Source organism: Denticeps clupeoides, chromosome 4 (assembly GCF_900700375.1).
Source record: "Denticeps clupeoides chromosome 4, fDenClu1.1, whole genome shotgun sequence".
Lineage (NCBI taxonomy): Eukaryota > Metazoa > Chordata > Actinopteri > Clupeiformes > Denticipitidae > Denticeps > Denticeps clupeoides.
The window spans coordinates 20,847,788-20,866,944 of NC_041710.1; the positions used below are offsets into that span (position 1 = coordinate 20,847,788).

The 19,157-nt window shown below is 43.2% G+C and overlaps 2 protein-coding genes across 11 annotated transcripts in view; one reads left to right on the plus strand and one right to left on the minus strand.

Moving 5' to 3' along the window:
• LOC114788017 (LIM and calponin homology domains-containing protein 1-like) overlaps positions 1-4,915 on the plus strand; it is a 37,183-nt gene extending 32,268 nt beyond the window's left edge. For 8 of the 10 annotated variants that reach the window (XM_028976098.1, XM_028976103.1, XM_028976104.1 and 5 more), the window contains 8 exons: positions 317-409; positions 553-752; positions 1,366-1,484; positions 2,285-2,411; positions 2,686-2,772; positions 4,111-4,219; positions 4,297-4,399; positions 4,498-4,915. In XM_028976098.1, the coding sequence (XP_028831931.1) occupies positions 317-409; positions 553-752; positions 1,366-1,484; positions 2,285-2,411; positions 2,686-2,772; positions 4,111-4,219; positions 4,297-4,399; positions 4,498-4,523 (864 nt within the window). In that variant the 3' untranslated portion in view covers positions 4,524-4,915. The remainder of the gene's footprint in view (positions 1-316; positions 410-552; positions 753-1,365; positions 1,485-2,284; positions 2,412-2,685; positions 2,773-4,110; positions 4,220-4,296; positions 4,400-4,497) is intronic. The other 2 variants (XM_028976099.1, XM_028976102.1) reach the window with 2 other exon arrangements.
• Positions 4,916-6,129: 1,214 nt separating this feature from the next.
• Positions 6,130-9,836, minus strand: phox2ba (paired like homeobox 2Ba). Its single transcript, XM_028978569.1, has 3 exons — positions 9,019-9,836; positions 8,278-8,465; positions 6,130-7,442 (listed from the first exon to the last, which is right to left on the minus strand). Exons 1-3 carry the CDS (start codon positions 9,257-9,259, stop codon positions 7,026-7,028), a joined length of 846 nt encoding a protein of 281 aa, XP_028834402.1. The 5' UTR covers positions 9,260-9,836; the 3' UTR covers positions 6,130-7,025.
• Between the last annotated feature and the right edge of the window lie 9,321 nt (positions 9,837-19,157).

The window sequence follows — 19,157 nt, forward strand, 5'->3', positions numbered from 1 at the left end:
TAAGCTGCCTACAATTTCAGATTTTATTCTAGCAGTTAACAGGTGAAAAGATAGAGAAGGTAGGCTCCTATTTAAGTGTTAGGTGGTGTTCGTATTACTAGTGGTAGTCGCCAGCGATATACCTTAGTCGCCAGCAATATACCTTACAAATGAGTATCCAGGGTCTGCTCGTGTATTTGTCACACAAACAACCATGCTGTCTGCTTTTTCATTCTGTGCTCTTCTAGTAACTTTCTATGTTTCCAGTTTTGAGGCCTCCTTTCTCTAACATCTCCTAATAGAATTACTAACGTCCTTAGTACCCTTCTGCTTGCAGGAGAAATACCAGCAGGAACAGGAAAAGCTGAAGCAGGAATGGGAGAAGGCACAGAAGGAGGTTGAGGAGGAGGAGAGACGACACAATGAAGAGGTGGGCCACGTCTGTCTGCACCTGAAGCCAGAAATGTTCATTTTGGACACTGTGAAAATTGGGTGAAATTGTGTAAATTGTAGCCAGAGTAGAACTTTGGTGTGGAATGATGTGTAATCTGCTTGGAAATCTATTGGCCGCAGGAGCAACGGATTCTTGAAGAGACGATGACCCCACTTACCTCTCGTACATCTACTGGGACAGGCAATCTTTCCTCCCCTTCCTCCCCTCAAGACAGCATCGTCCTAGCAACAGCTGACTGGGACAGAAAACAGGAGCATGTAGAACAGCCAAACGGCAACATTCGGACAGACACACACAATGGAGTGGCAAACACTCCTAGGTAAAAGACTTATTAACACACAATACTATCCAAATGCTGGTTTCAGATAGGATAGATTAACCCATCAAACACAAGTTAGAAAACCTACAATGTACAGGGTGGGCCATTTATATGGATACACCTTAATAAAATGGGAATGGTTGGTGATATGTGGCACATTAATATATGTGAAGGGGCAAACTTTTCAAGATGGGTGGTGACCATAGTGGCCATTTCGAAGTCAGCCATTGGAACCAACTTTTGTTGGAAGAGGGTCATGTGACACATCAAATTTATTAGTAATTTCACAAGAAAAACAATGTTGTGCTTGGTTTTAACATAACTTTATACTTTCATGAGATATTTACAAGTTTCTGACCACTTATAAAATGTGTTCAATGTCACCAACCATTCCCATTTTATTAAGGCATATCCATATAAATGGCCCACCCTGTATATGATTTCTTTCCTTTTGGACTGGATTATTGCACCACTTCTCATGGAACATATTTAGCACCTTGGAAATTCTCCATATTTACTGATACAGAGGCTTTGCATGTATCAGTGGATGTGGACATGTGCATGTCCAGGAATCAGGTCAGGATTAAAGACACACACATTTCTGTTTATTTAGCCCTGACCTGCCAAGCCCTGCTCCAACTGAAGATATCTCACCTGCACAGCAGAATGGCCGGAGCCCTCCTTCAATGGACCCCAGTGAGTCTGCTACCCCTCAGCTGCAGTTCATCCAAGGTAATGAGTTGTTACAAGATAGATATCTAGATTCTGTTGTTACAAGATAGATATCTATCGGGTTCAAATCCCAAACTGCCAAGGTGCTACTGAGGTCCTCTTGAGCAAAGCACCGTCCCCACACACTGTTTCCTGGGCGCCTTTCATGGCTGCCCACTGCTCACCAAGGGCGATGGGTTAAAAGCAGAGGACGCTTTTCATTGTGGTACTGTGTGTTGTGCAGAATGAATGACATTTTCACAAACAGTATGTAAAAAAGTACACTGTAAAACAGGTCTGATTTTAATAGTGAAATACTGTATAATACAGAAGGTAAAAAAAATTATTTAAGAAAATATTAATCTTCTAATGTACACGAATCACTAACACTTTCTCATCAAATTTTAAAGTTCTGGATACCACATCTACCAGTTTTATACCATAAGATTTTAAGTACAGTGCACTGTTAATCAATTGTATTCCTGACCATAGATTTTACGGTGAAATTCTGGCACCCACAGCAGCCAGTTTTATATAGTAAATTTCATCATTTTTTACAGTGTAGGAACTAACAGTCTAGATTGCTGGAGTCTCTTCATGGTCATGTGACAATAGTGGCAATCGTTTGTAGCCTGTATTGTACTTGGAATCAAATGGGAATAAATAAGTATTATTGCCTCTCACACTACTCCACTTACCTTGACGTGGAAAATGACCATTACTGCATTGTTAGCCTTGTCTTGTGAGCTATGCTGTTCATATATTGCATATTAGACATTTAAATGCATTTTTATTCTAGACATGTATGATGTTTCCTGTAGCAGATAGCACATGGAAAAGCTCGCCCCCTCATAGCAAACCTCAGAACGAGGAGTGGAAGAAGACAGCATCCCTGGACCGCAACCTCAGCTCACAACAGGGCCAGAGCCCAAGTACAAGAATGAGAAGGTTTGTGTGCCTGTCTGTGTGAGTGTGTTTCTTTGTGCAGGTGAAAGATAGGCACAATTAAATGTGTATCACACCAGTTGTTTGTTCCCCATAAAACCCCATTTCTCCCCTTTCTATACACTGTGTGTTGGAAACAATGTGTAGGTATGCTGCACTCCTGCTCTTGCACACACGCTTGCTTGTGAATAGTGACTGCTGACTGTGCTTCTTCCCTGGTAAGTGGGCACATGCGGGCATGCTTGTGTTGAACGTGGCATTGGCTTGTTGTTCCCAGGTCAGGATCCTATGAGAACATTTTAGGGACACATCCATCCACTTCATCCTCATCCTCACCTGACACACAGCCTCCGAGCCCGAGCAGGTATACTTCCATTTACATTGATGTGATGTGTTTTTTGTAATGTAAATTGTTTTTAAGGTTGAAAGGATGCATCTTCATTTCAGCTTCTGTATAATCAAAATCTGACAGTGAGTTTGGATACATCAATTCAATTATTAAGTTAGTCTGGCTAAAACTGGACTCCTGCAGGTATCTTGCAGGAACTGACATAGGTCTTGGGTGCGCATGCTTTTATAGGGCTTTGACTCGGAAGTGACAGAAAAGGCTGCGTCTTGTGCCATCAGATGCCACCATAACCACAATTGATAATATAATGTAATCTACTTTTCAAAATGTACAGAGCTGAAAAGCAGACCAAATCTCCACCCATCGTAGTTGACTCGTGATTAGCCTCCCTTGCTTGTGTGCTGTGCTCAAAATGTCTAGTTCAGATGTCGGCAACCCACAGCGCTTTCATCCTTATACTGCGTCTGCCTGTGGCTTTGGAAGATAATAATAATTTAATTGTATTATATTTTTAAACACTATTTCAATACTAAAATGCAATGTGTTTAATTTGCGTAACAAATGCCACTGTCATGATTTCCATGAGACCTGTGACCCAGAAGAAGGCACCCGCTACGCTACTTGCGTTTTTTGGACTATTACACTGGTTTTGAGCCTGTTTGACCCCCCCCATGAGCTTATGTGCCAGCCGCTCTTCACGCTCAAGTATTACAACATTGTGATAAACTGTTACTACCCACTTCCAACTGCACTCAGGCCAAAGCCAGCTCTTCAGGGTTCGCGAATGCACGGCTCCTCACAGCCGCATATGCATGTACTTGTATAAGCCCGCCAAAGATGTCACAAGCAACACTCTAGTTGTTTTACACTTAGCATAAAAGTAAAAAAATATATATCCAGTGTTGTCTTCATTTCACATGTCAAAAAGAATTTGCAGCTCCTGGTGCTTTCTCTTTTGTGGCCCAAATGACACTTTGAGTGTTAAAGGTTGCCGACCCCTCGTCTAGTTGCTCTATAACCGTGGCACAACTAAACTGTGCACGGAAATATACTGACCAATCAGTGAAGACCTTTGATAATCGCTGTCTAAATGACATACAGGTGAGTCCTTTTAATTGTCTAGAGGCACATCTTCATCTTCACCATGCCATCATGGTACCTAGCTACATTTCTTTTTAACATTTGGCTGGCTTACATGCAGCCCATTGGCAGCCAGTGACCTGCATGCACATGTTCCAGATATTTGGCTGTTTTGGACAGCGCCTGTGCAACTTCAGAGTCGACGCCAGGCATGTCTGATCATTTTTAACTGTTTGCTGTTATTTTTCTGTCCGGATTTGTCTCCCTCTACAGGTCAGTTAGTGGAAAGAAGCTCTGCTCTAGTTGTGCCCAGCCGCTTGGTAAAGGAGCGGCCATGGTCATCGAAAGCCTAGGCCTGTATTTCCACATCCAGTGCTTCAAGGTATGACATTAACATTAACACTAGTGAAAAGTGTATTTTTTTCCCTCTCCTTCAACATTTTATTCTGGGATGTTCAGTGTGGTGTGTGTAAAGGGCAGCTCGGAGATACAAGCACAGGGACCGATGTCAGGATTCGCAGCGGCCTCCTTAATTGCCATGACTGCTATGTTAAATCTCGTGGTGAGATGATTCATTGATACGTTTTCCATACATTTCTGTAGTTTTACTGTTTATATGAAGTCACTGTTGGCTAATAGATTTGTTTTCGATCCGCTTAGCTGCCGGTCAGCCCACTACCTTGTGACATGTTTGATCCACGCTGTGGACCATAATGGAATCGACACCATAACCACTGAAGCCCTGACGATCTTCAGAGTCACGCCAGTTACCCAGCTCATTTGGAACAGAATAATGTTTAACGACGCAGTCCTCTTTCGAGTTTAATTTAACCTTGCGAATCATGCCCACCCATTTTTAGGACTAGAATTGCAAATGGAGTGTCTCTTTATGGAGTCTTTCTTTCTCAGAGATATAATGTATAACACCTCTTTATTTTTGTACGTGTAAAATAACCTTCTGGTTCTACATGCTGTCATAACGCAATAAAACTGCACTACAGTTATGACTGTATATCCCTGTAATTACACACTAGCCCGAGCTTGCAGTTTAAATAGGTTAACGCTTCTTTCGTCTGGTATAGGGGGTTGGGGGGGGGGGGGGGGGGGGGGGGCATTTGTTTTATTATACTATGAAGTATAAACACCATGTACATTCACAAAATGGCTACAATTTGTGGTGCACCTTAATATCGGTGGCTTTTTTTGCCTTTTTGCTCAGCACAGAATATAATTCGTGGACAAAAGAAAACAGCTCTGTCTTTATTCTGGACCCCTCAAAGTCAAGAGTTATTTTCTGATCTGCGCACTGTGTGACGTTTTTATGCCTTAATCATTTAAAAAAAAAAAAAAAAAAAACTTATTTCGGTAAATGCAGAGAGCTTTCTTGCATAAGGTAACGTCTTTTATTGCTTTGCAATCACATTGGTGTCCTCCGCTGCAGTGGTTATGGATTAGGTTAAGCATTTCGTGTTTCTTTTATTTTCCCCATTAATATATTTCAGACCCTTAATAGACAGTTTATTAAAGACGTTTCTGTATGTTACCTGGTGGTAAAGCATGAAACCAACAACACGGTGCATGTGACATTGCTTGTTTATATAGAAAATTGTGCATTAAACTTTTTTTCCTGTTCTGTTTGATTTGTTTTTTTCCCCATTTATGTGTTTATGTTTAATAGATAATAACTTATTTTCCAATGTATAATGCATGGTTAACAGTCTTGTTTTGAAAGTGTTAATTTGCAATGAAGACATGGCCATTTGGTTTTATGTACATTTTTATTGGTCCCAGATTTTCTGTAGTGAAAGAATGTCCCGTCAGATTTGTGCCTTATGAACGCAGATGGTTGCACACTTTATGGATCTTTACAGGCTGAAAATACCCAAAAGACCATCTCGATCGCCTTACGGTGTATTTGGCATTTAATGGGACTTTTGCACAACTGAAATCCGAATGTCAAATATGGTAGCTTCAAAAAATAATAATAAAAAAAATGAAACCAAATTCCCCGGGATGCGCTTCCAGTACAGTAGTCATATGCACAGAGCACAACTCTATATTTCTACTGTTGTCTGTCCTTTGGGAACACAACATGCCTACATGTGTGTGAGTGTTTTTTTTTTTTTTTTAAGATGCTGTCTCCTTTGCACACCTTCTGGTTTGGTAGATTCACCTGCTCTAGGTCTCTCCTGGCGTTCCACCCTTTTCATGTTTTGGTTTAGAGTCGTAGGTGTGTAGACGAGAGGAAATGTTTCAGATGGAAGAAGACTCGAGACTCCATAAACAAGGATGACATGTTTATGCTCTGTATTTATTGTAATCTCTGATTGAAAAAAAGGTGTTAATAGCATCGGTAGAAGAAAGGGATGTTATGCAATGGCTTTTATAGCAAGTGTACGTTTATAAAATAAAACGTTTGAAATGCTGCTTGTGTTCTTTATTCTGTTCATATCCGGTAAATCCAATTCAATTCAATATATGTAATTTCCCCCCCCCCTTTTTTTATTTTAATGCAAATGTGACATCGTTCACTTGATGCTATCGACTGGTCCCACCGTGATTCTATTATACGCCCTTTTTATTCCTCAAAAGTCATTACGCACATTCAGGAAAAAAAACCTTTTCAATTATATTACCTATTCTTAAATAGTTTTATCAAAAAGAAGAAATATACCACACGACTTTTGCCTATAAAAATAAATTACATGCCAAATAAATTATAATAAATATCCTAGTGACTAGAAACACTAACTGACGCTTAATATGACACAAAATTGTACCGTTTGTATTTTTTTAACACGTGCTAATTATTATAAATACCAAATTAATAACATCGTTGGAATAGCTTTCTGGTAAATTCCTAGTATGTTTAAATACGACTGGACGTACCTGCCAATCAGAAGCGAGAAGGGCAGAGATGTTCGAATAAAAAAAACATTTCAAGTTAAGATCATTCAAATTTGTGCGATGGTTCTTGCTGCCGCCGAGTCCATGAATTAAAATGAATGTCGCTTCCTCTCTTCTGCGGCTTTGCGTCCTCCACACCGCAGCAGTAGCGACTAAAATACGTAATCTGTGACGATGGAACGCGATCGGGGCGCCGTGAACGCCCGCGTCGTTCCGTGCGCGCTTTGGAAAGGTGCGGCGCCACTTGGAGACCGCTGCGGGGCGCGTCGGCCTGAACCGTGTCAGAACATGCCGTTCTTCAGCATCGGAGGCTTGTTCGCGTTCTGTCTTTGCAGCGAGGACAGCACGCTGGCGAAAGGTCCCCCGAGAGAGTCCGGTAAAGGCGGGACCGCGCCCGCCGGCGACGCCCAGCCTTGCGCGGACTCGACGCCCCCCAGGCCGCCGCCGGGCGTGCTTTTCACGGGCTCCGCGTGGCCGCTCCCCGCCGCGGACGGGCTCAGTGCGCCACAGCCGGGCGTGGGGTTGGGGATCGGACCGGGTCCCCCCGTGCTGTCCGGGTCCGGGACTTTAGGCTCTTTGCTGTCTTCGTCGCGAGAGTCCGATTTCTTCCCCGAAGGTCCGTTCTTCGTGGCGGCGGCGGCCGCGGCGGCCGCGCGCTCTTGCTTGCGGAATTTCGCGCGTCGGTTTTGGAACCAAACCTTTAAAAAAATACAGAGATTTTAGTAACATTCGGTTAAGTATTTCGGTTACGTTTTCGACGTTTTAGGCCCGTGTTATACAGCAGCTACTAAAAAAATTATTAACCACTAATCAGATTATTTTTTTGTCGTGTGTCGTTTTTTTTTGTCATGGACATATTAGCATTTGCACAATTGTACCTCATCTTATCTAATAATAATAAATAAGAAAAATAGATTTTTATAGTGGTAGTAGCCTAGTGGGTAACACACTCGCCTATGAACCAGAAGACCCAGGTTCAAATCCCACTTACTACCATTGTGTCCCTGAGCAAGACACTTAACCCTGAGTGTCTCCAGGAGGGGACTGTCCCTGTAACTACTGATTGTAAGTCGCTCTGGATAAGGGCGTCTGATAAATACTGTAAATGTAAATGTAGTAACATTCAGTTATGTAGCTGCTGACCGGTGCGGGTCAGGGAAGATTCAGCTTCTTCATTATTTACCGTCGTTTTCTTTACTCGGCACGACTCGGCGTTTTAGGCCCGTGTTATACAGCTTTCCTAAAAAAAATATTAACCATTAATCAGATAATTATTTTTTGTCGTGTGTCGTTTTTTTTGTCATGGACATATTAGCATTTATTTTAATAATAATAAATAAGAAAAATAGATTTTATAGTGGTAGTAGCCTAGTGGGTAACACACGCGCCTATGAACCAGAAGACCCAGGTTCAAACCCCACTTACTACCATCGTGTCCCTGAGCAAGACACTTAACCCCGAGTGTCTCCAAACGTATTTCCCCCCCGTTTTTGCCCTCTTCTAACGAAGCTGCGCGTCGTGACGGGACCGCACCTGCACGCGCGCCTCCGTCAGGTCGATCTTGAGCGCCAGCTCCTCTCGGGTGTAGATGTCGGGGTAGTGCGTCTCGGCGAAGACGCGCTCCAGCTCCTTCAGCTGCGCGCTGGTGAACGTGGTCCTGATGCGCCGCTGCTTCCGCTTCTCGTTCAGGCCGCCGTGGTCCGTGAACAGCTTGTACGGAACTGGACGCCCAAAAAATACGCAGACATCGTTACGGTGGCGGACAGAATATTAATGCTCTGAATCATTGCGTATCGTTGTTATTATTATTATTGCGTTCGTTTGGATGTTCAAGCGTTCGGTTTTTAAAGCGGCGAAATCGCTGTAGCCTCGAGCCCAGCGCATATTTCCAAAAAGGAACGAAGGAAGAAAGAAAAGGAACAGGATTTATTCAAGTTCATTCTGGAAGCTGCTGCTTGGGACTTGGGGGGGACAACCGCACAGCTTCTGGAAAAAGCCTCTAGAGCTCGTTAACATGCTTTTTTGGCCAATCATTAATCTCATTTAGTCGCATTATTCTGTAAATTCGTCGGATGGATACCGCGCGGTGTAGAACGGAAGGTACGGTGCGCGGTTCCGGTTCGGGATCGGTCCCGGTAATCAGCTTTGGTCTTTCGTTTATTTAATTAGTTCCCTCGCCGCCGCGTAAATAAATTATCCCGTCGGTTCGCCGGTTGGTTCGTAACCCAATTATTCCCGCGCCGCAGCAAATTCGGATCCTGAAAGGCGCGTCACCTGCGGAGTACGCGCTGCTCTGGTGGTCCCGCAGCGGGCCCAGGCTGCAGGTGGCCGGCGTCAGGGGGGGACACCCGGCCGTGGCCCCGAACGTGCTGCGGATCGGGTTGTACTGGAAGCCGCCGGCCTGGTTGCAGGAGCTGAAGTCGGCGTAGGCTGAGGCGAGACTGGACGTGTCCATCCCGGCCATGCAGGACTCGTAGGCGGAGGAGTTCAGGTAGGAGTACTCCATCTTATACATCGGAACGAGGGGAGAAGCAGGAGCGAGGAGGCGACCGGATCGCGTCTGGAGACGGAGTGGAGTGGAGTGGAGTGGAGAGATGCGCAGCGGCTCGCCGCCTCCCCCTGACTGGCCCGCTGCTGGACGGCCGAGCTGCTTTTTGTCTGGAGACCCCCGCGTGTCCCCGAGCTCTCGCGCGAACCCGGGACTGCGTGGACGCTCCGTAGGACAATGGCGCGAGGCGGTGGGTCTTGGTCTTGGTCTTTTTTTTTTCTTCAGGACAATAAGTCATCGGTGCGTCGCGGCCCGCAGTCGCCAGGAGGGGGGGAGGGGGGGCACACGCGCGTCCCCCCACCCTACACCCCCCTCGCGAGACTCTAATTAAGGCCTCCTGAATACTGCGCGCGCCATTACGCAATCGCTCTCTCCATCTCTCCACCCGCCCGCCGCCTTCCTCCTCTCCACACCGCTGCTCTTCCTCTCCTCCATCTCCGCGCCCGGCCCGCAATAATTCGATCAGGGCGCTTATAAATAATGAGAGCTGGGTGACGATTCTCCCTGATCGAATTCCGCGCGAGCTCTTAAGCCTTTTAACTCATCGTTCAGCCGCGGTGCAATTTTTACCTGCGTCCCCGCCTCCCCCACCCCATCCTTCCCCGTCTCTCCGGACGCCCGGGTCCAACACGCCGACGTGCCGGGAATAACATGGGATTCAAACACATGTGTGCATATCTATGTATAAATTCAAAAACAATTACAGTAATAAAGATCTCTTCATTATAAAGCCATTTATTTCTGGATTTTCAATATACTGGACGCATAACTCCAGGACTGGAAACTGGCAACGAGGTGCTTGTATGTTAACAGAAGATGTTTTTTTTTTTTTTTAAACCTTGGGCAGCCCTGTTTTTTCGCGAATCCAGTGGAAAGTCTGATGTACTTCACAGGAATCACTGCACATGAGCAAATTGCGTCATTTTTCTTTAGGGAGACATCGAAATGGGTCGTACGGAGGCTCAGTTCCTAGTTCTTTACGAGCGTGTGTGTGTGTGTGTGTGTGTGTGTGTGTGTGTGTGTGTTTAGGTAAGTGCGCCCTCCCTCCACGTGGAACAAACCTATTAAGTTCCTTCCTCGGAGACCAGGAGGCTAATTTCATTACGACTGGAAACGAGTTTGCGCGTCATGGTTTGCGTCTGAAATAAAAGAATCGAATGGAAAAGAACCAACACCGAGACATCAGGAGTGAACGCACTTCGAATCCTTTTGCTGTTTACACGACACGCATTATAAGGTAAAACACGCCAGATTACATTTAATTCGAACTTTATCTAACGATTTAACACGACAAAATGCACTAGAAGGAACGGGGACTCCCAAACAATAAAATAAACTTCAATAAACGTTTAAAATGAACTAACTCCTCGTTACAAATAACAATAATAATAATTACAAAAATCAATCCAAAAATATCAGCTACAATAAAATCCAAACAAAATGTAGTATAGGATGAGTAATAAAATACGATCACGCGACTCTTTATAAGAAAAAGACATAACAGTCTTAATGTCATTCGGCCATTCCCATTTCCCCGAACCGTGCCAAGCCCCCCCGGGGTACGTCGCGAAATGCGATTTGGCTGGTGGCTGATGGCAACGTCAGGGTCACGTTATTACGCCGACATCCGTCTCTCCGTTTAAGGACGCCTGGCCGGCCCGGGGGCACCGGCGGGACGGGTGACAGTGACCAACCCGCGCGGTGTCGTTTTGTCCTGTGGCGGGTGGCGTGTGATCGAGTGCGTCCTCATGGTAATGAGGGCTCGCCATTGTGCGCCGCGAGCGGAGACCACGTCGCGTTATTCACGCGCACATCCATCATAAACTTCAGCAACAATGATAAAAATTGGATTATTCACGGGCTGCGTTGCACTAAGACATCTGCCTAAATGTAAATGTCCCGTTTTCATATGCATCATTCCTAATAATAGAGGCAATATAGTCATATGAATAGAACTAATTTCTTTGGCCGCAGTGATTAAGCGGATTTGTGTCGTCGTATGTATAAAACAGGACACTTTTACTTTACATTTCGAGACAGTTCGAAATTTAATCCACCTAAATCCCAGTAACACATCTAGATATTTCCAGTTTAAGAATATTTTGCAGATGAAATGAAACCCCACGTGTCCACACCAGCAGCTCCTGATGCAGGGCGGCCAGCTTCATTCCCTAAGCAATTAGAAATTGACTCTGGATGTAAAAAAACATATTTTCTAAGATTCATTTAAATTATTATTAGTCTGCAATTTATTGCACTGTTTATTTGGAATAACCCTGATTTTTAATATCTATTGCTTACTGTTTTATTGTTGCTACCGTCATTTGAACTCTCTTGACATCAGAACCAAGTGCAACAAACTTTGGTCGTGGCATATATTTAAATGAAAAAATAAAGAAACTTTCGCCAAAGTCCTTTCTCTGTTAAAAATGGGAAACACACACATACAGGTCGCCGTTTGGCATATATTTAAATAAAAAAACAAAGAGACTTTTGCCAATGTCCTTTCTCTGTTAAAAAGATAATACACACATATAGGTCCCCGATTGGCATATATTTAAATTAAAAAACAAAGAGACTTTTGCTAATGTCCTTTCTCTGTTAAAAAGGTAACACACATACATACAGGTCCCCGTTTGGCATATATTTTAATGAAAAAAAAAACAGAGACTTTTGCCAATGTCCTTTCTCTAAAAAAGGTAACACACCCACATACAGGTCCCCCTTTGACCCTGGTTTTTGATACCGAACCCATAACACTGTCACTCTTCTCCACTGGTTCCTCGAACACCTCCATCACCTGCTGATTGCTCTGACCGTGGCCATGTTATTACAGATGATTTTTGGATCAGCGCGTATATTTCCCCCCATGTGCTTCTTGCACACAAACCTTCTATTGTTTTCCCTGCTGTTGCCATACTTTGAGTCCGGGCTGTGATTGGACCACTCCGATGTCATCGTGCCGCTGTGGTGACCTTTGTTCCGAGACCCGCAGCAGACACTGCAAGCGCTCGCATTAATTTGGAGGAATTGGATGTGACATCTCAGCGCATAACTCGATTTGGAGGATGGGTGCACCTGGCCCCATCCCCTCCAGAGACAAGCCTCTCCTCTCCCACGTCCCTGCTCCCTCTCTCGCGCCGATCATTAAAGAGTGTGATCCATTAGCTCAGCACTAATCGCATTACAGCCAATGGAAAAAGGAAGTTGATGTAGGCTGAAAAAAAAAACACAGGGATAGAGAGGCAATAGCAAGGAGGAGGGAGGGAAAAACTATCTGTGAAAGTATTAAGCATCTAGTAATGTGTACACTGTTGAATTAATTCCATGTTTATGCCCAGAAAATTTATGAATAAATAAGAAATGGTGGCTGGACAGACAGACAGACAGGCAGACAGGTAGATAGATTGATTGAAAGATTGATAGACAGACAGACAGGCAGACAGATAGGCAGACAGACAGAGAGATAGATAGATAGATAGATAGATAGATAGATAGATAGATAGATAGATAGATAGATAGATATATAGATAGATAGATAGATAGATAGATAGATAGATCTGACCTACGCAGTCAGAGGTCAATCCTGGACAATCCGCCATGGCCCTGAACCCTCACTACCCCATTATTATAACCCAGTCAGAAAGCTTTTAGCCCCGGTGTCACAGCAAGATTGATGGTGTGAAGTGAAGAGCGGGTGGAGGAGCAGGTGGTTTGAGAAGTAAAAGTGCGTGTTTAACCCCACAAAGGTTTGTGAGACCCACCATAGTATGAGTTACGAGAGCTTCTCATCTGCAATATTTTCCAGAGGTTATTATAACCAGTTAAAATATAATGTGGCAACGTTGAAATACAGCATGCACGGTCTTTGTTAATTTATTGGAAAAAAAAAATTACGGGAATAAATTGAGAATTTAAGCATAAGCATTTTACATCCTGTAATTTTGTATTTTTATACTAAGATAAAAAACATCTCTTATCATTTCCTCCTTTCACTCAAACCCTCTTCCCAAATTTGATAAGTGCTTGAGTTGCACTTTACTAACTCGGGTCTTGTTCTTGTATTTTTTATTTTTATTATGTTTCACTTTTCTTGGTTACAAGATATACTGATGGTCTCAAACACAAACTGGTTTTCCGTACAGGGCCGAACATTGAATATTGCTGCCTCCCAAATCCGATTTTCTTTCCGTAGCAAGAGAAGAACAATAAAGAGGAAGGCAACCAGGCGACTACCAACAACCCACTTGAAGGCCCTGTTGAGGGATGTGTGATGAGATTACTGGGGCCAGTGAATCGGAATTGAATGGAAGCAAAAGTTCTCATATTCATCTGAAACAATGACTTTTATATAGACTCGAGGCCGTGGGTATTGTATAAATTGTGAAATAGACTACTCCGCTCCCTGAGCATCTCCACACCTGTTCATCTTGATGGCTGTGGAGCTCTCAAACCCTCAAATCAAGAAGAGATTAGAGGGACTTTGAACGGTAAGATGTTTCAAATCATTTCAAATATCGACTTCTACTCTAGTCTTTATCTGAGGTGGCCAAATTTTAGATGATATTTTTTTCTGTGAAGGTCTGTAAAGGTTTGTGTGATCTTTGGTCAGATCATCTCTCCAGTAGCTGCTTCAGGGCCCTGAGTTAAGTGGTCTGGAGTGGAAGGCGGCGTGGCCTCCACCACGGCAGCAGGCAGCACACATAATCAAATCAGGGCCGGGAATTGAATTACCCCGGACCCAAGCTGCACTGGGCAGGGGAAAAAAAGGCAGCGGACAGGCGCCTGCATCCTGCTGCACACAAGCCCGGCCATTAGTGCCTTTATATTCAAATTGGACCAGTGGACCAGGGAGTAATCTCAATTCTAAACCATGGATAAAACTATTGGGGCCAAGTTGATAAGGGTACATTTAACTATAAATGTGCATTAAACCCCTTTATTCATTCAGAACTATAAACCACTGATGAATTATTAGAAATCTTACTGCCAAAGTCTGTTGTGTACTTTTACAGGGCGTTACAACAAGAGAGCAGCTAAACGCAGCAGGACCTGGATCCGAGTCAAAGGAAGACAAACACCTGCCCGTCTGTATGCCTGCATGCATGCGTGGTGTTTGTTTGGGTGTGTTTGTGTGCATGTTTGTGTGTGTTAGTGTGTTTTGTGTGTGTGTGTGCATGTGTTTGTGCGCATGTTTGTGTGTCTGCGTGTCGGTGTGTGTGTTTGTGCGTGTGTTAGTGTGTGTTTATGTATTTGTGTGAGTGTGTGTTTGTGCGTGTGTGTTAATGTGCGTTTGTGAGTGTGTGTGTTTGCGCGTGTGTTTATTTGTGTGTTTATGTGTTTGTGTGAGTGTGCATGTGTTTGTGCGCTTGTTTGTGAGTGTTTTTTTCGAGTGCGTTTCTTTGTGTGTTTATGTGTTTGCGTGTGTGCGTGTGTTTGTGAGCATGTGTGTGTGCGTGTTTGTGTGTGTGAGTGTGTGTCTGTTTGTGTGTGTGTGTGTATTTGTGAGCATGTGTGTGCGTGTTTGTGTGTGTGAGTGTGTGTCTGTTTGTGTGTGTGTGTGTGTTTGTGAGCATGTGTGTGAGTGTGTGTGTGTGTGTGTGTGTGTGTATGTGTGTCCCCACGTGCCCGTGTACATCACAGTGCCACCTGCCGAGCTCGGCGTGTCGGGACGCGCCACTGTACGTATAGAAGGCGCCTCCCTGCGCGTCATGCATCATAACTGTCAGCGCCCCCGGGCGCCATTACGCGCCCTTTCATACGCAGATTTCATACGAGCTTTCCGACAATGTCGCGTTATGGAAACAATATCCGCGGAGCCAAGCAGCTGCCAGATATTACACCTGGTTATTCTTTTAATTATTCAACAATTGCATATATTGCTAATATTGTTTTTGTTCAATCTATTGAAAGGTAATTTAACTAATTCTATAAATACTACCAAAATGTAATTAACATTACCATAATGTTAATGAACGCAAAGTATTGTATTTATTATTATTAATATTATTATTAAAAGTATATAACAGATTTTTGCAGGGTAAGTATATATATATATATATATACACACACACACACACACACTTTGCTTCAGGTGAAGTTTCTTATCCCCTCTGCTTTTCTCCCTTCAAGAACAACACGTTTAAAATATAGACGCCGTCGAACAACAAAAAAAGAGAAAATGGTGACAAGGGACAATCATTATGTGGTAAAAAAAAAAAAAAGTGCTAAATAATCAAAGAAACTGGATTGCGGAACATATGAAAAAAAAAAAAAGCTCCATCAGGTCAGAACGTCTTCCGAGAACGTCAGTCACGTTTAGAACCGTGTGTGTTCTCCGTCGCACGGTTCCAAATCGGTGAGAAATGGTGTACTTACAGCAGGCGCTCCGGCGAACTGTCCTCTCGCGTCCCGAAGCCGCTCTCTCGCGTCCTAATACGGGTGAAAAGTTTTTATACGCGGCCACCAGCAGCCAGTAATGGGATTATTATACGAGGCGCCGGCGATAACCTTTTTAAATAGGCCCGACCTAATTAGTTTTTTCCTTCTCCCTCTTTTTTTTTCCAGCGGCGAAAAAATTTGATTTTGCGTCGGAGTGCCGACATTTTCAGTTGATACTAAACCAATTTCTGCTGCATTACACATCTCCCTCCTAATCGCATGAGCATGTTTGCCAGCAGTAAGGTACGTAACATTCTTTGGGAGACTTTGATTATGATCTGATAAATTAATTAGACCCTTTCGCTGCCTGTCTCAATTTACTTTGATATGGGGAGCTGCGTGCGAACAGGCGCCCCTAGCGGACAGAAGACCCCACTACACCCCTCGGTCTTCCATACTGTTACGAATCTGGAAGTTACGCTGATCAACACCATCCTATAGACTACATAATTACGTAATTACATTTAACACAAAGCAACAACCATAATACACAACTTTGTGTGTGAGTTTCATTTGTTACCACCTTTTAAAAACGCAATCGTGTCATTTCACCAACACAACTGCGGTTAGTTGACTGATTGACAATTGTGTTTGGCATAAGATTCAACACAAAAGTCCATGGCCCGTACGTCATAACAGACAACTACATTTACATTTACAGCATTTATCAGACGCCCTTATCCAGAGCGACTTACAATCAGTAGTTACAGGGACCGTCTCCCTGGAGCAATTTAGGGTTAAGTGTCTTAGGCGAGTGTGTTACCCACTAGGCTACTACCACAACTAGCCAATAGGATGCAAAAGACAGCCAATAGGATTTGAGTTTTACGATCTAGTAGTTTCTCAGAGGGCAAGGATCTCATTCCCAATGAGAATTTATCAAATGTGTGCTATAACTTAAATTGTAGGGTTTTACAATTATTTGCAAATATTGTACATTTAACATTAGCTTTGTATCAGTTGTATTTAATGTAAAAGCCTACTCCAACTTAATAATCATTCATAAGTAATTATTTGGTTACTTTAATTAGTTATTAATTTTTTTTTCAAATGTTTGTCAAAGTGTCTTTAATTTTTTCTTCCCAGAAGAATTGTTACATTTCAAATTCACAGAACCGACATATTACAGTCTTATGACACAGCTGTTTAAACTCAATTTAAACTGCATAATGAAATGTTAAAACTTTATTTATAACATGGTATCAACTATAGAGAAAAAACACAGGACACTTTAAACACGTTAAGGACACTGTAAATTGCTCTTTATTGCTTTAAGTACACATTACTACAGATGTCTAGGAAACATAGAAACATTAAAGTGTATATGTATGCAAATATTTATTTGCATGGGTTACTCAAATGACAAAATATGTCATGTTAAAAATATGTCATGATGAGGTGTGAAAGTATGCAGAATTTACGTGGAATTACATGAATAACACTCTAGCTGAAGTGGTAATGTGCTAACCCCCCCGCAACACCAGCCAAACCAGTATGTATGTATATGGAGGCTGTTAGGGCCCTGCTCCAGTGGTGAGTGGCAGAATCTACACAGACGTCCAGTGGGATACTTTTGACCCTTCTAGCTCCTGCTGGAAGAAAGGAGTAGCAGTAAAGTCCTGGAAGCTCATTCTGGGATCAGTGAGACCCTCAGCTGCATAGATGTGGAACACCTTCTGAGAGCAGCAGAAGTATTTAACTTCCACTGACGGATTAAAAAGCCATCTGCAAGAAAGCGGGATTTTGGCTGGCCACATGCAAGATAATTCCTTGTGGTCTTATTTTGTTGTTGCTGTTGTAGGGCCTGCTGCTTCTCCACAATTTCCTTCACCATCCTTTGTACATCCTCCTTTGTCAGAGATGGTTCTGGCACTGGGGGACTCCTGGCGGGAGGGTTAAATTCTGCTGGTGGCAAGGTAATGACCGTAACGTTGACCGTCTCACCTCCTGTAGTAAGATGCTGCCCCAGGGGTCTCCTGGAGCCTCTCCTCACTTGTGTTCAGTGAAGACCTGGTGTTCTTCTTCTTAGCCAGGTGCTTAATATAACGCGCAGAGCTGTCCTTTCCATTCGATCAGAGCAAAGTTGGTACCTCCAAACTGTTCGTCCTGACAAAAAAATCAAAACAGCGCCAACACTCGTAGTGCCGGAAATATATTACATCCGTACTGTTAATTACCATTGAAAATGAATGGGAAAAGTTACACGGCCGGTAGACAGGATCTTTTTGGGAACCTCGTTTCAGTAAAACACACACCCAGTGTGTTATATGAGACATATCAGGTTCTTGTCGTGGTTTAAACGGCAATTCGTGTATTTGAGAGGCGAAACTGGGTGGTAGTAGCCTAGTGGGTAACACACTCGCCTATGAACCAGAAGACCCAGGTTCAAACGCCACTTACTACCATTGTGTCCCTGAGCAAGACACTTAACCCTAAGTTGCTCCAGGAGGACTGTCCCTGTAACTACTGATTGATAAGGGCGTCTGATAAATGCCGTAAATGTAAATGTAAATGAAACGATTTCAATTCCGGTTACACAACGTAAATGTCGTACAGGCCACTTTTCTTCATGGTTCAAGGGCGACATCTGCTGGTAGAAAATATAGCCACACGTTCATATTGACGTCATACAACCAATCCGGGACTTTTTCAAGCCAACACTCAATAGGTCCTTCTTTCCCCTAGTCCTTTTTTAAAAAATAGATTAGACTAGATTTAAGTTCTCTTGTAGACCTGTAGACTAGGACTAGTCTTAATCTAGATTGTGTTACACACTAGGCTGTTACCACCCTAAATCCTACTTAAAGAGCTAAATTACTCCAATGAAGATCACAAGGAAACAACGTTATATTTTATTATAATACATTTGATGCGGGTTTCTTAGGCAACCATGTGCAAATATATACTAAATCAACTATATATACTACATATATTACTGGGTCATTTACAACGCAAAGAGCAAAGATCTGCACACATGGTAAAGCACTGTTAAGAACCTACACATTGTTAACACGCTGTCAGCCCTTTTACTGACCATCTGACAAATGTGAGGTGGCAAACAGATGTGAAAAAAGTTGCACTTTTATCTAAAAACACAAAGAGTTTTCACAACCATCAAAAAGTTGTGCAGCGTAGCAGACTAGAACTCGGGGCTGTGGTGGCCTAGTGGTTAAGGAAGCGTCCCCATAATCAAAAGGTTGCCGGCTGCTGTGTAACACAAGTAACAATCACTTTATACTAAAAATTATAAAGAAAAAAAAACAGCACCTCACCAGTCAAACATACTCATTTGACTAAAAACTATGAAATAACACATGTAATGTTATGCAGCAAACAAAAAATGTAAATAGTTTCATATTTTAGGCTATTCAAACTTCTGCTGTCATTACAGCATTTCACACTCTTGGCCTCCACTCAGCTACCA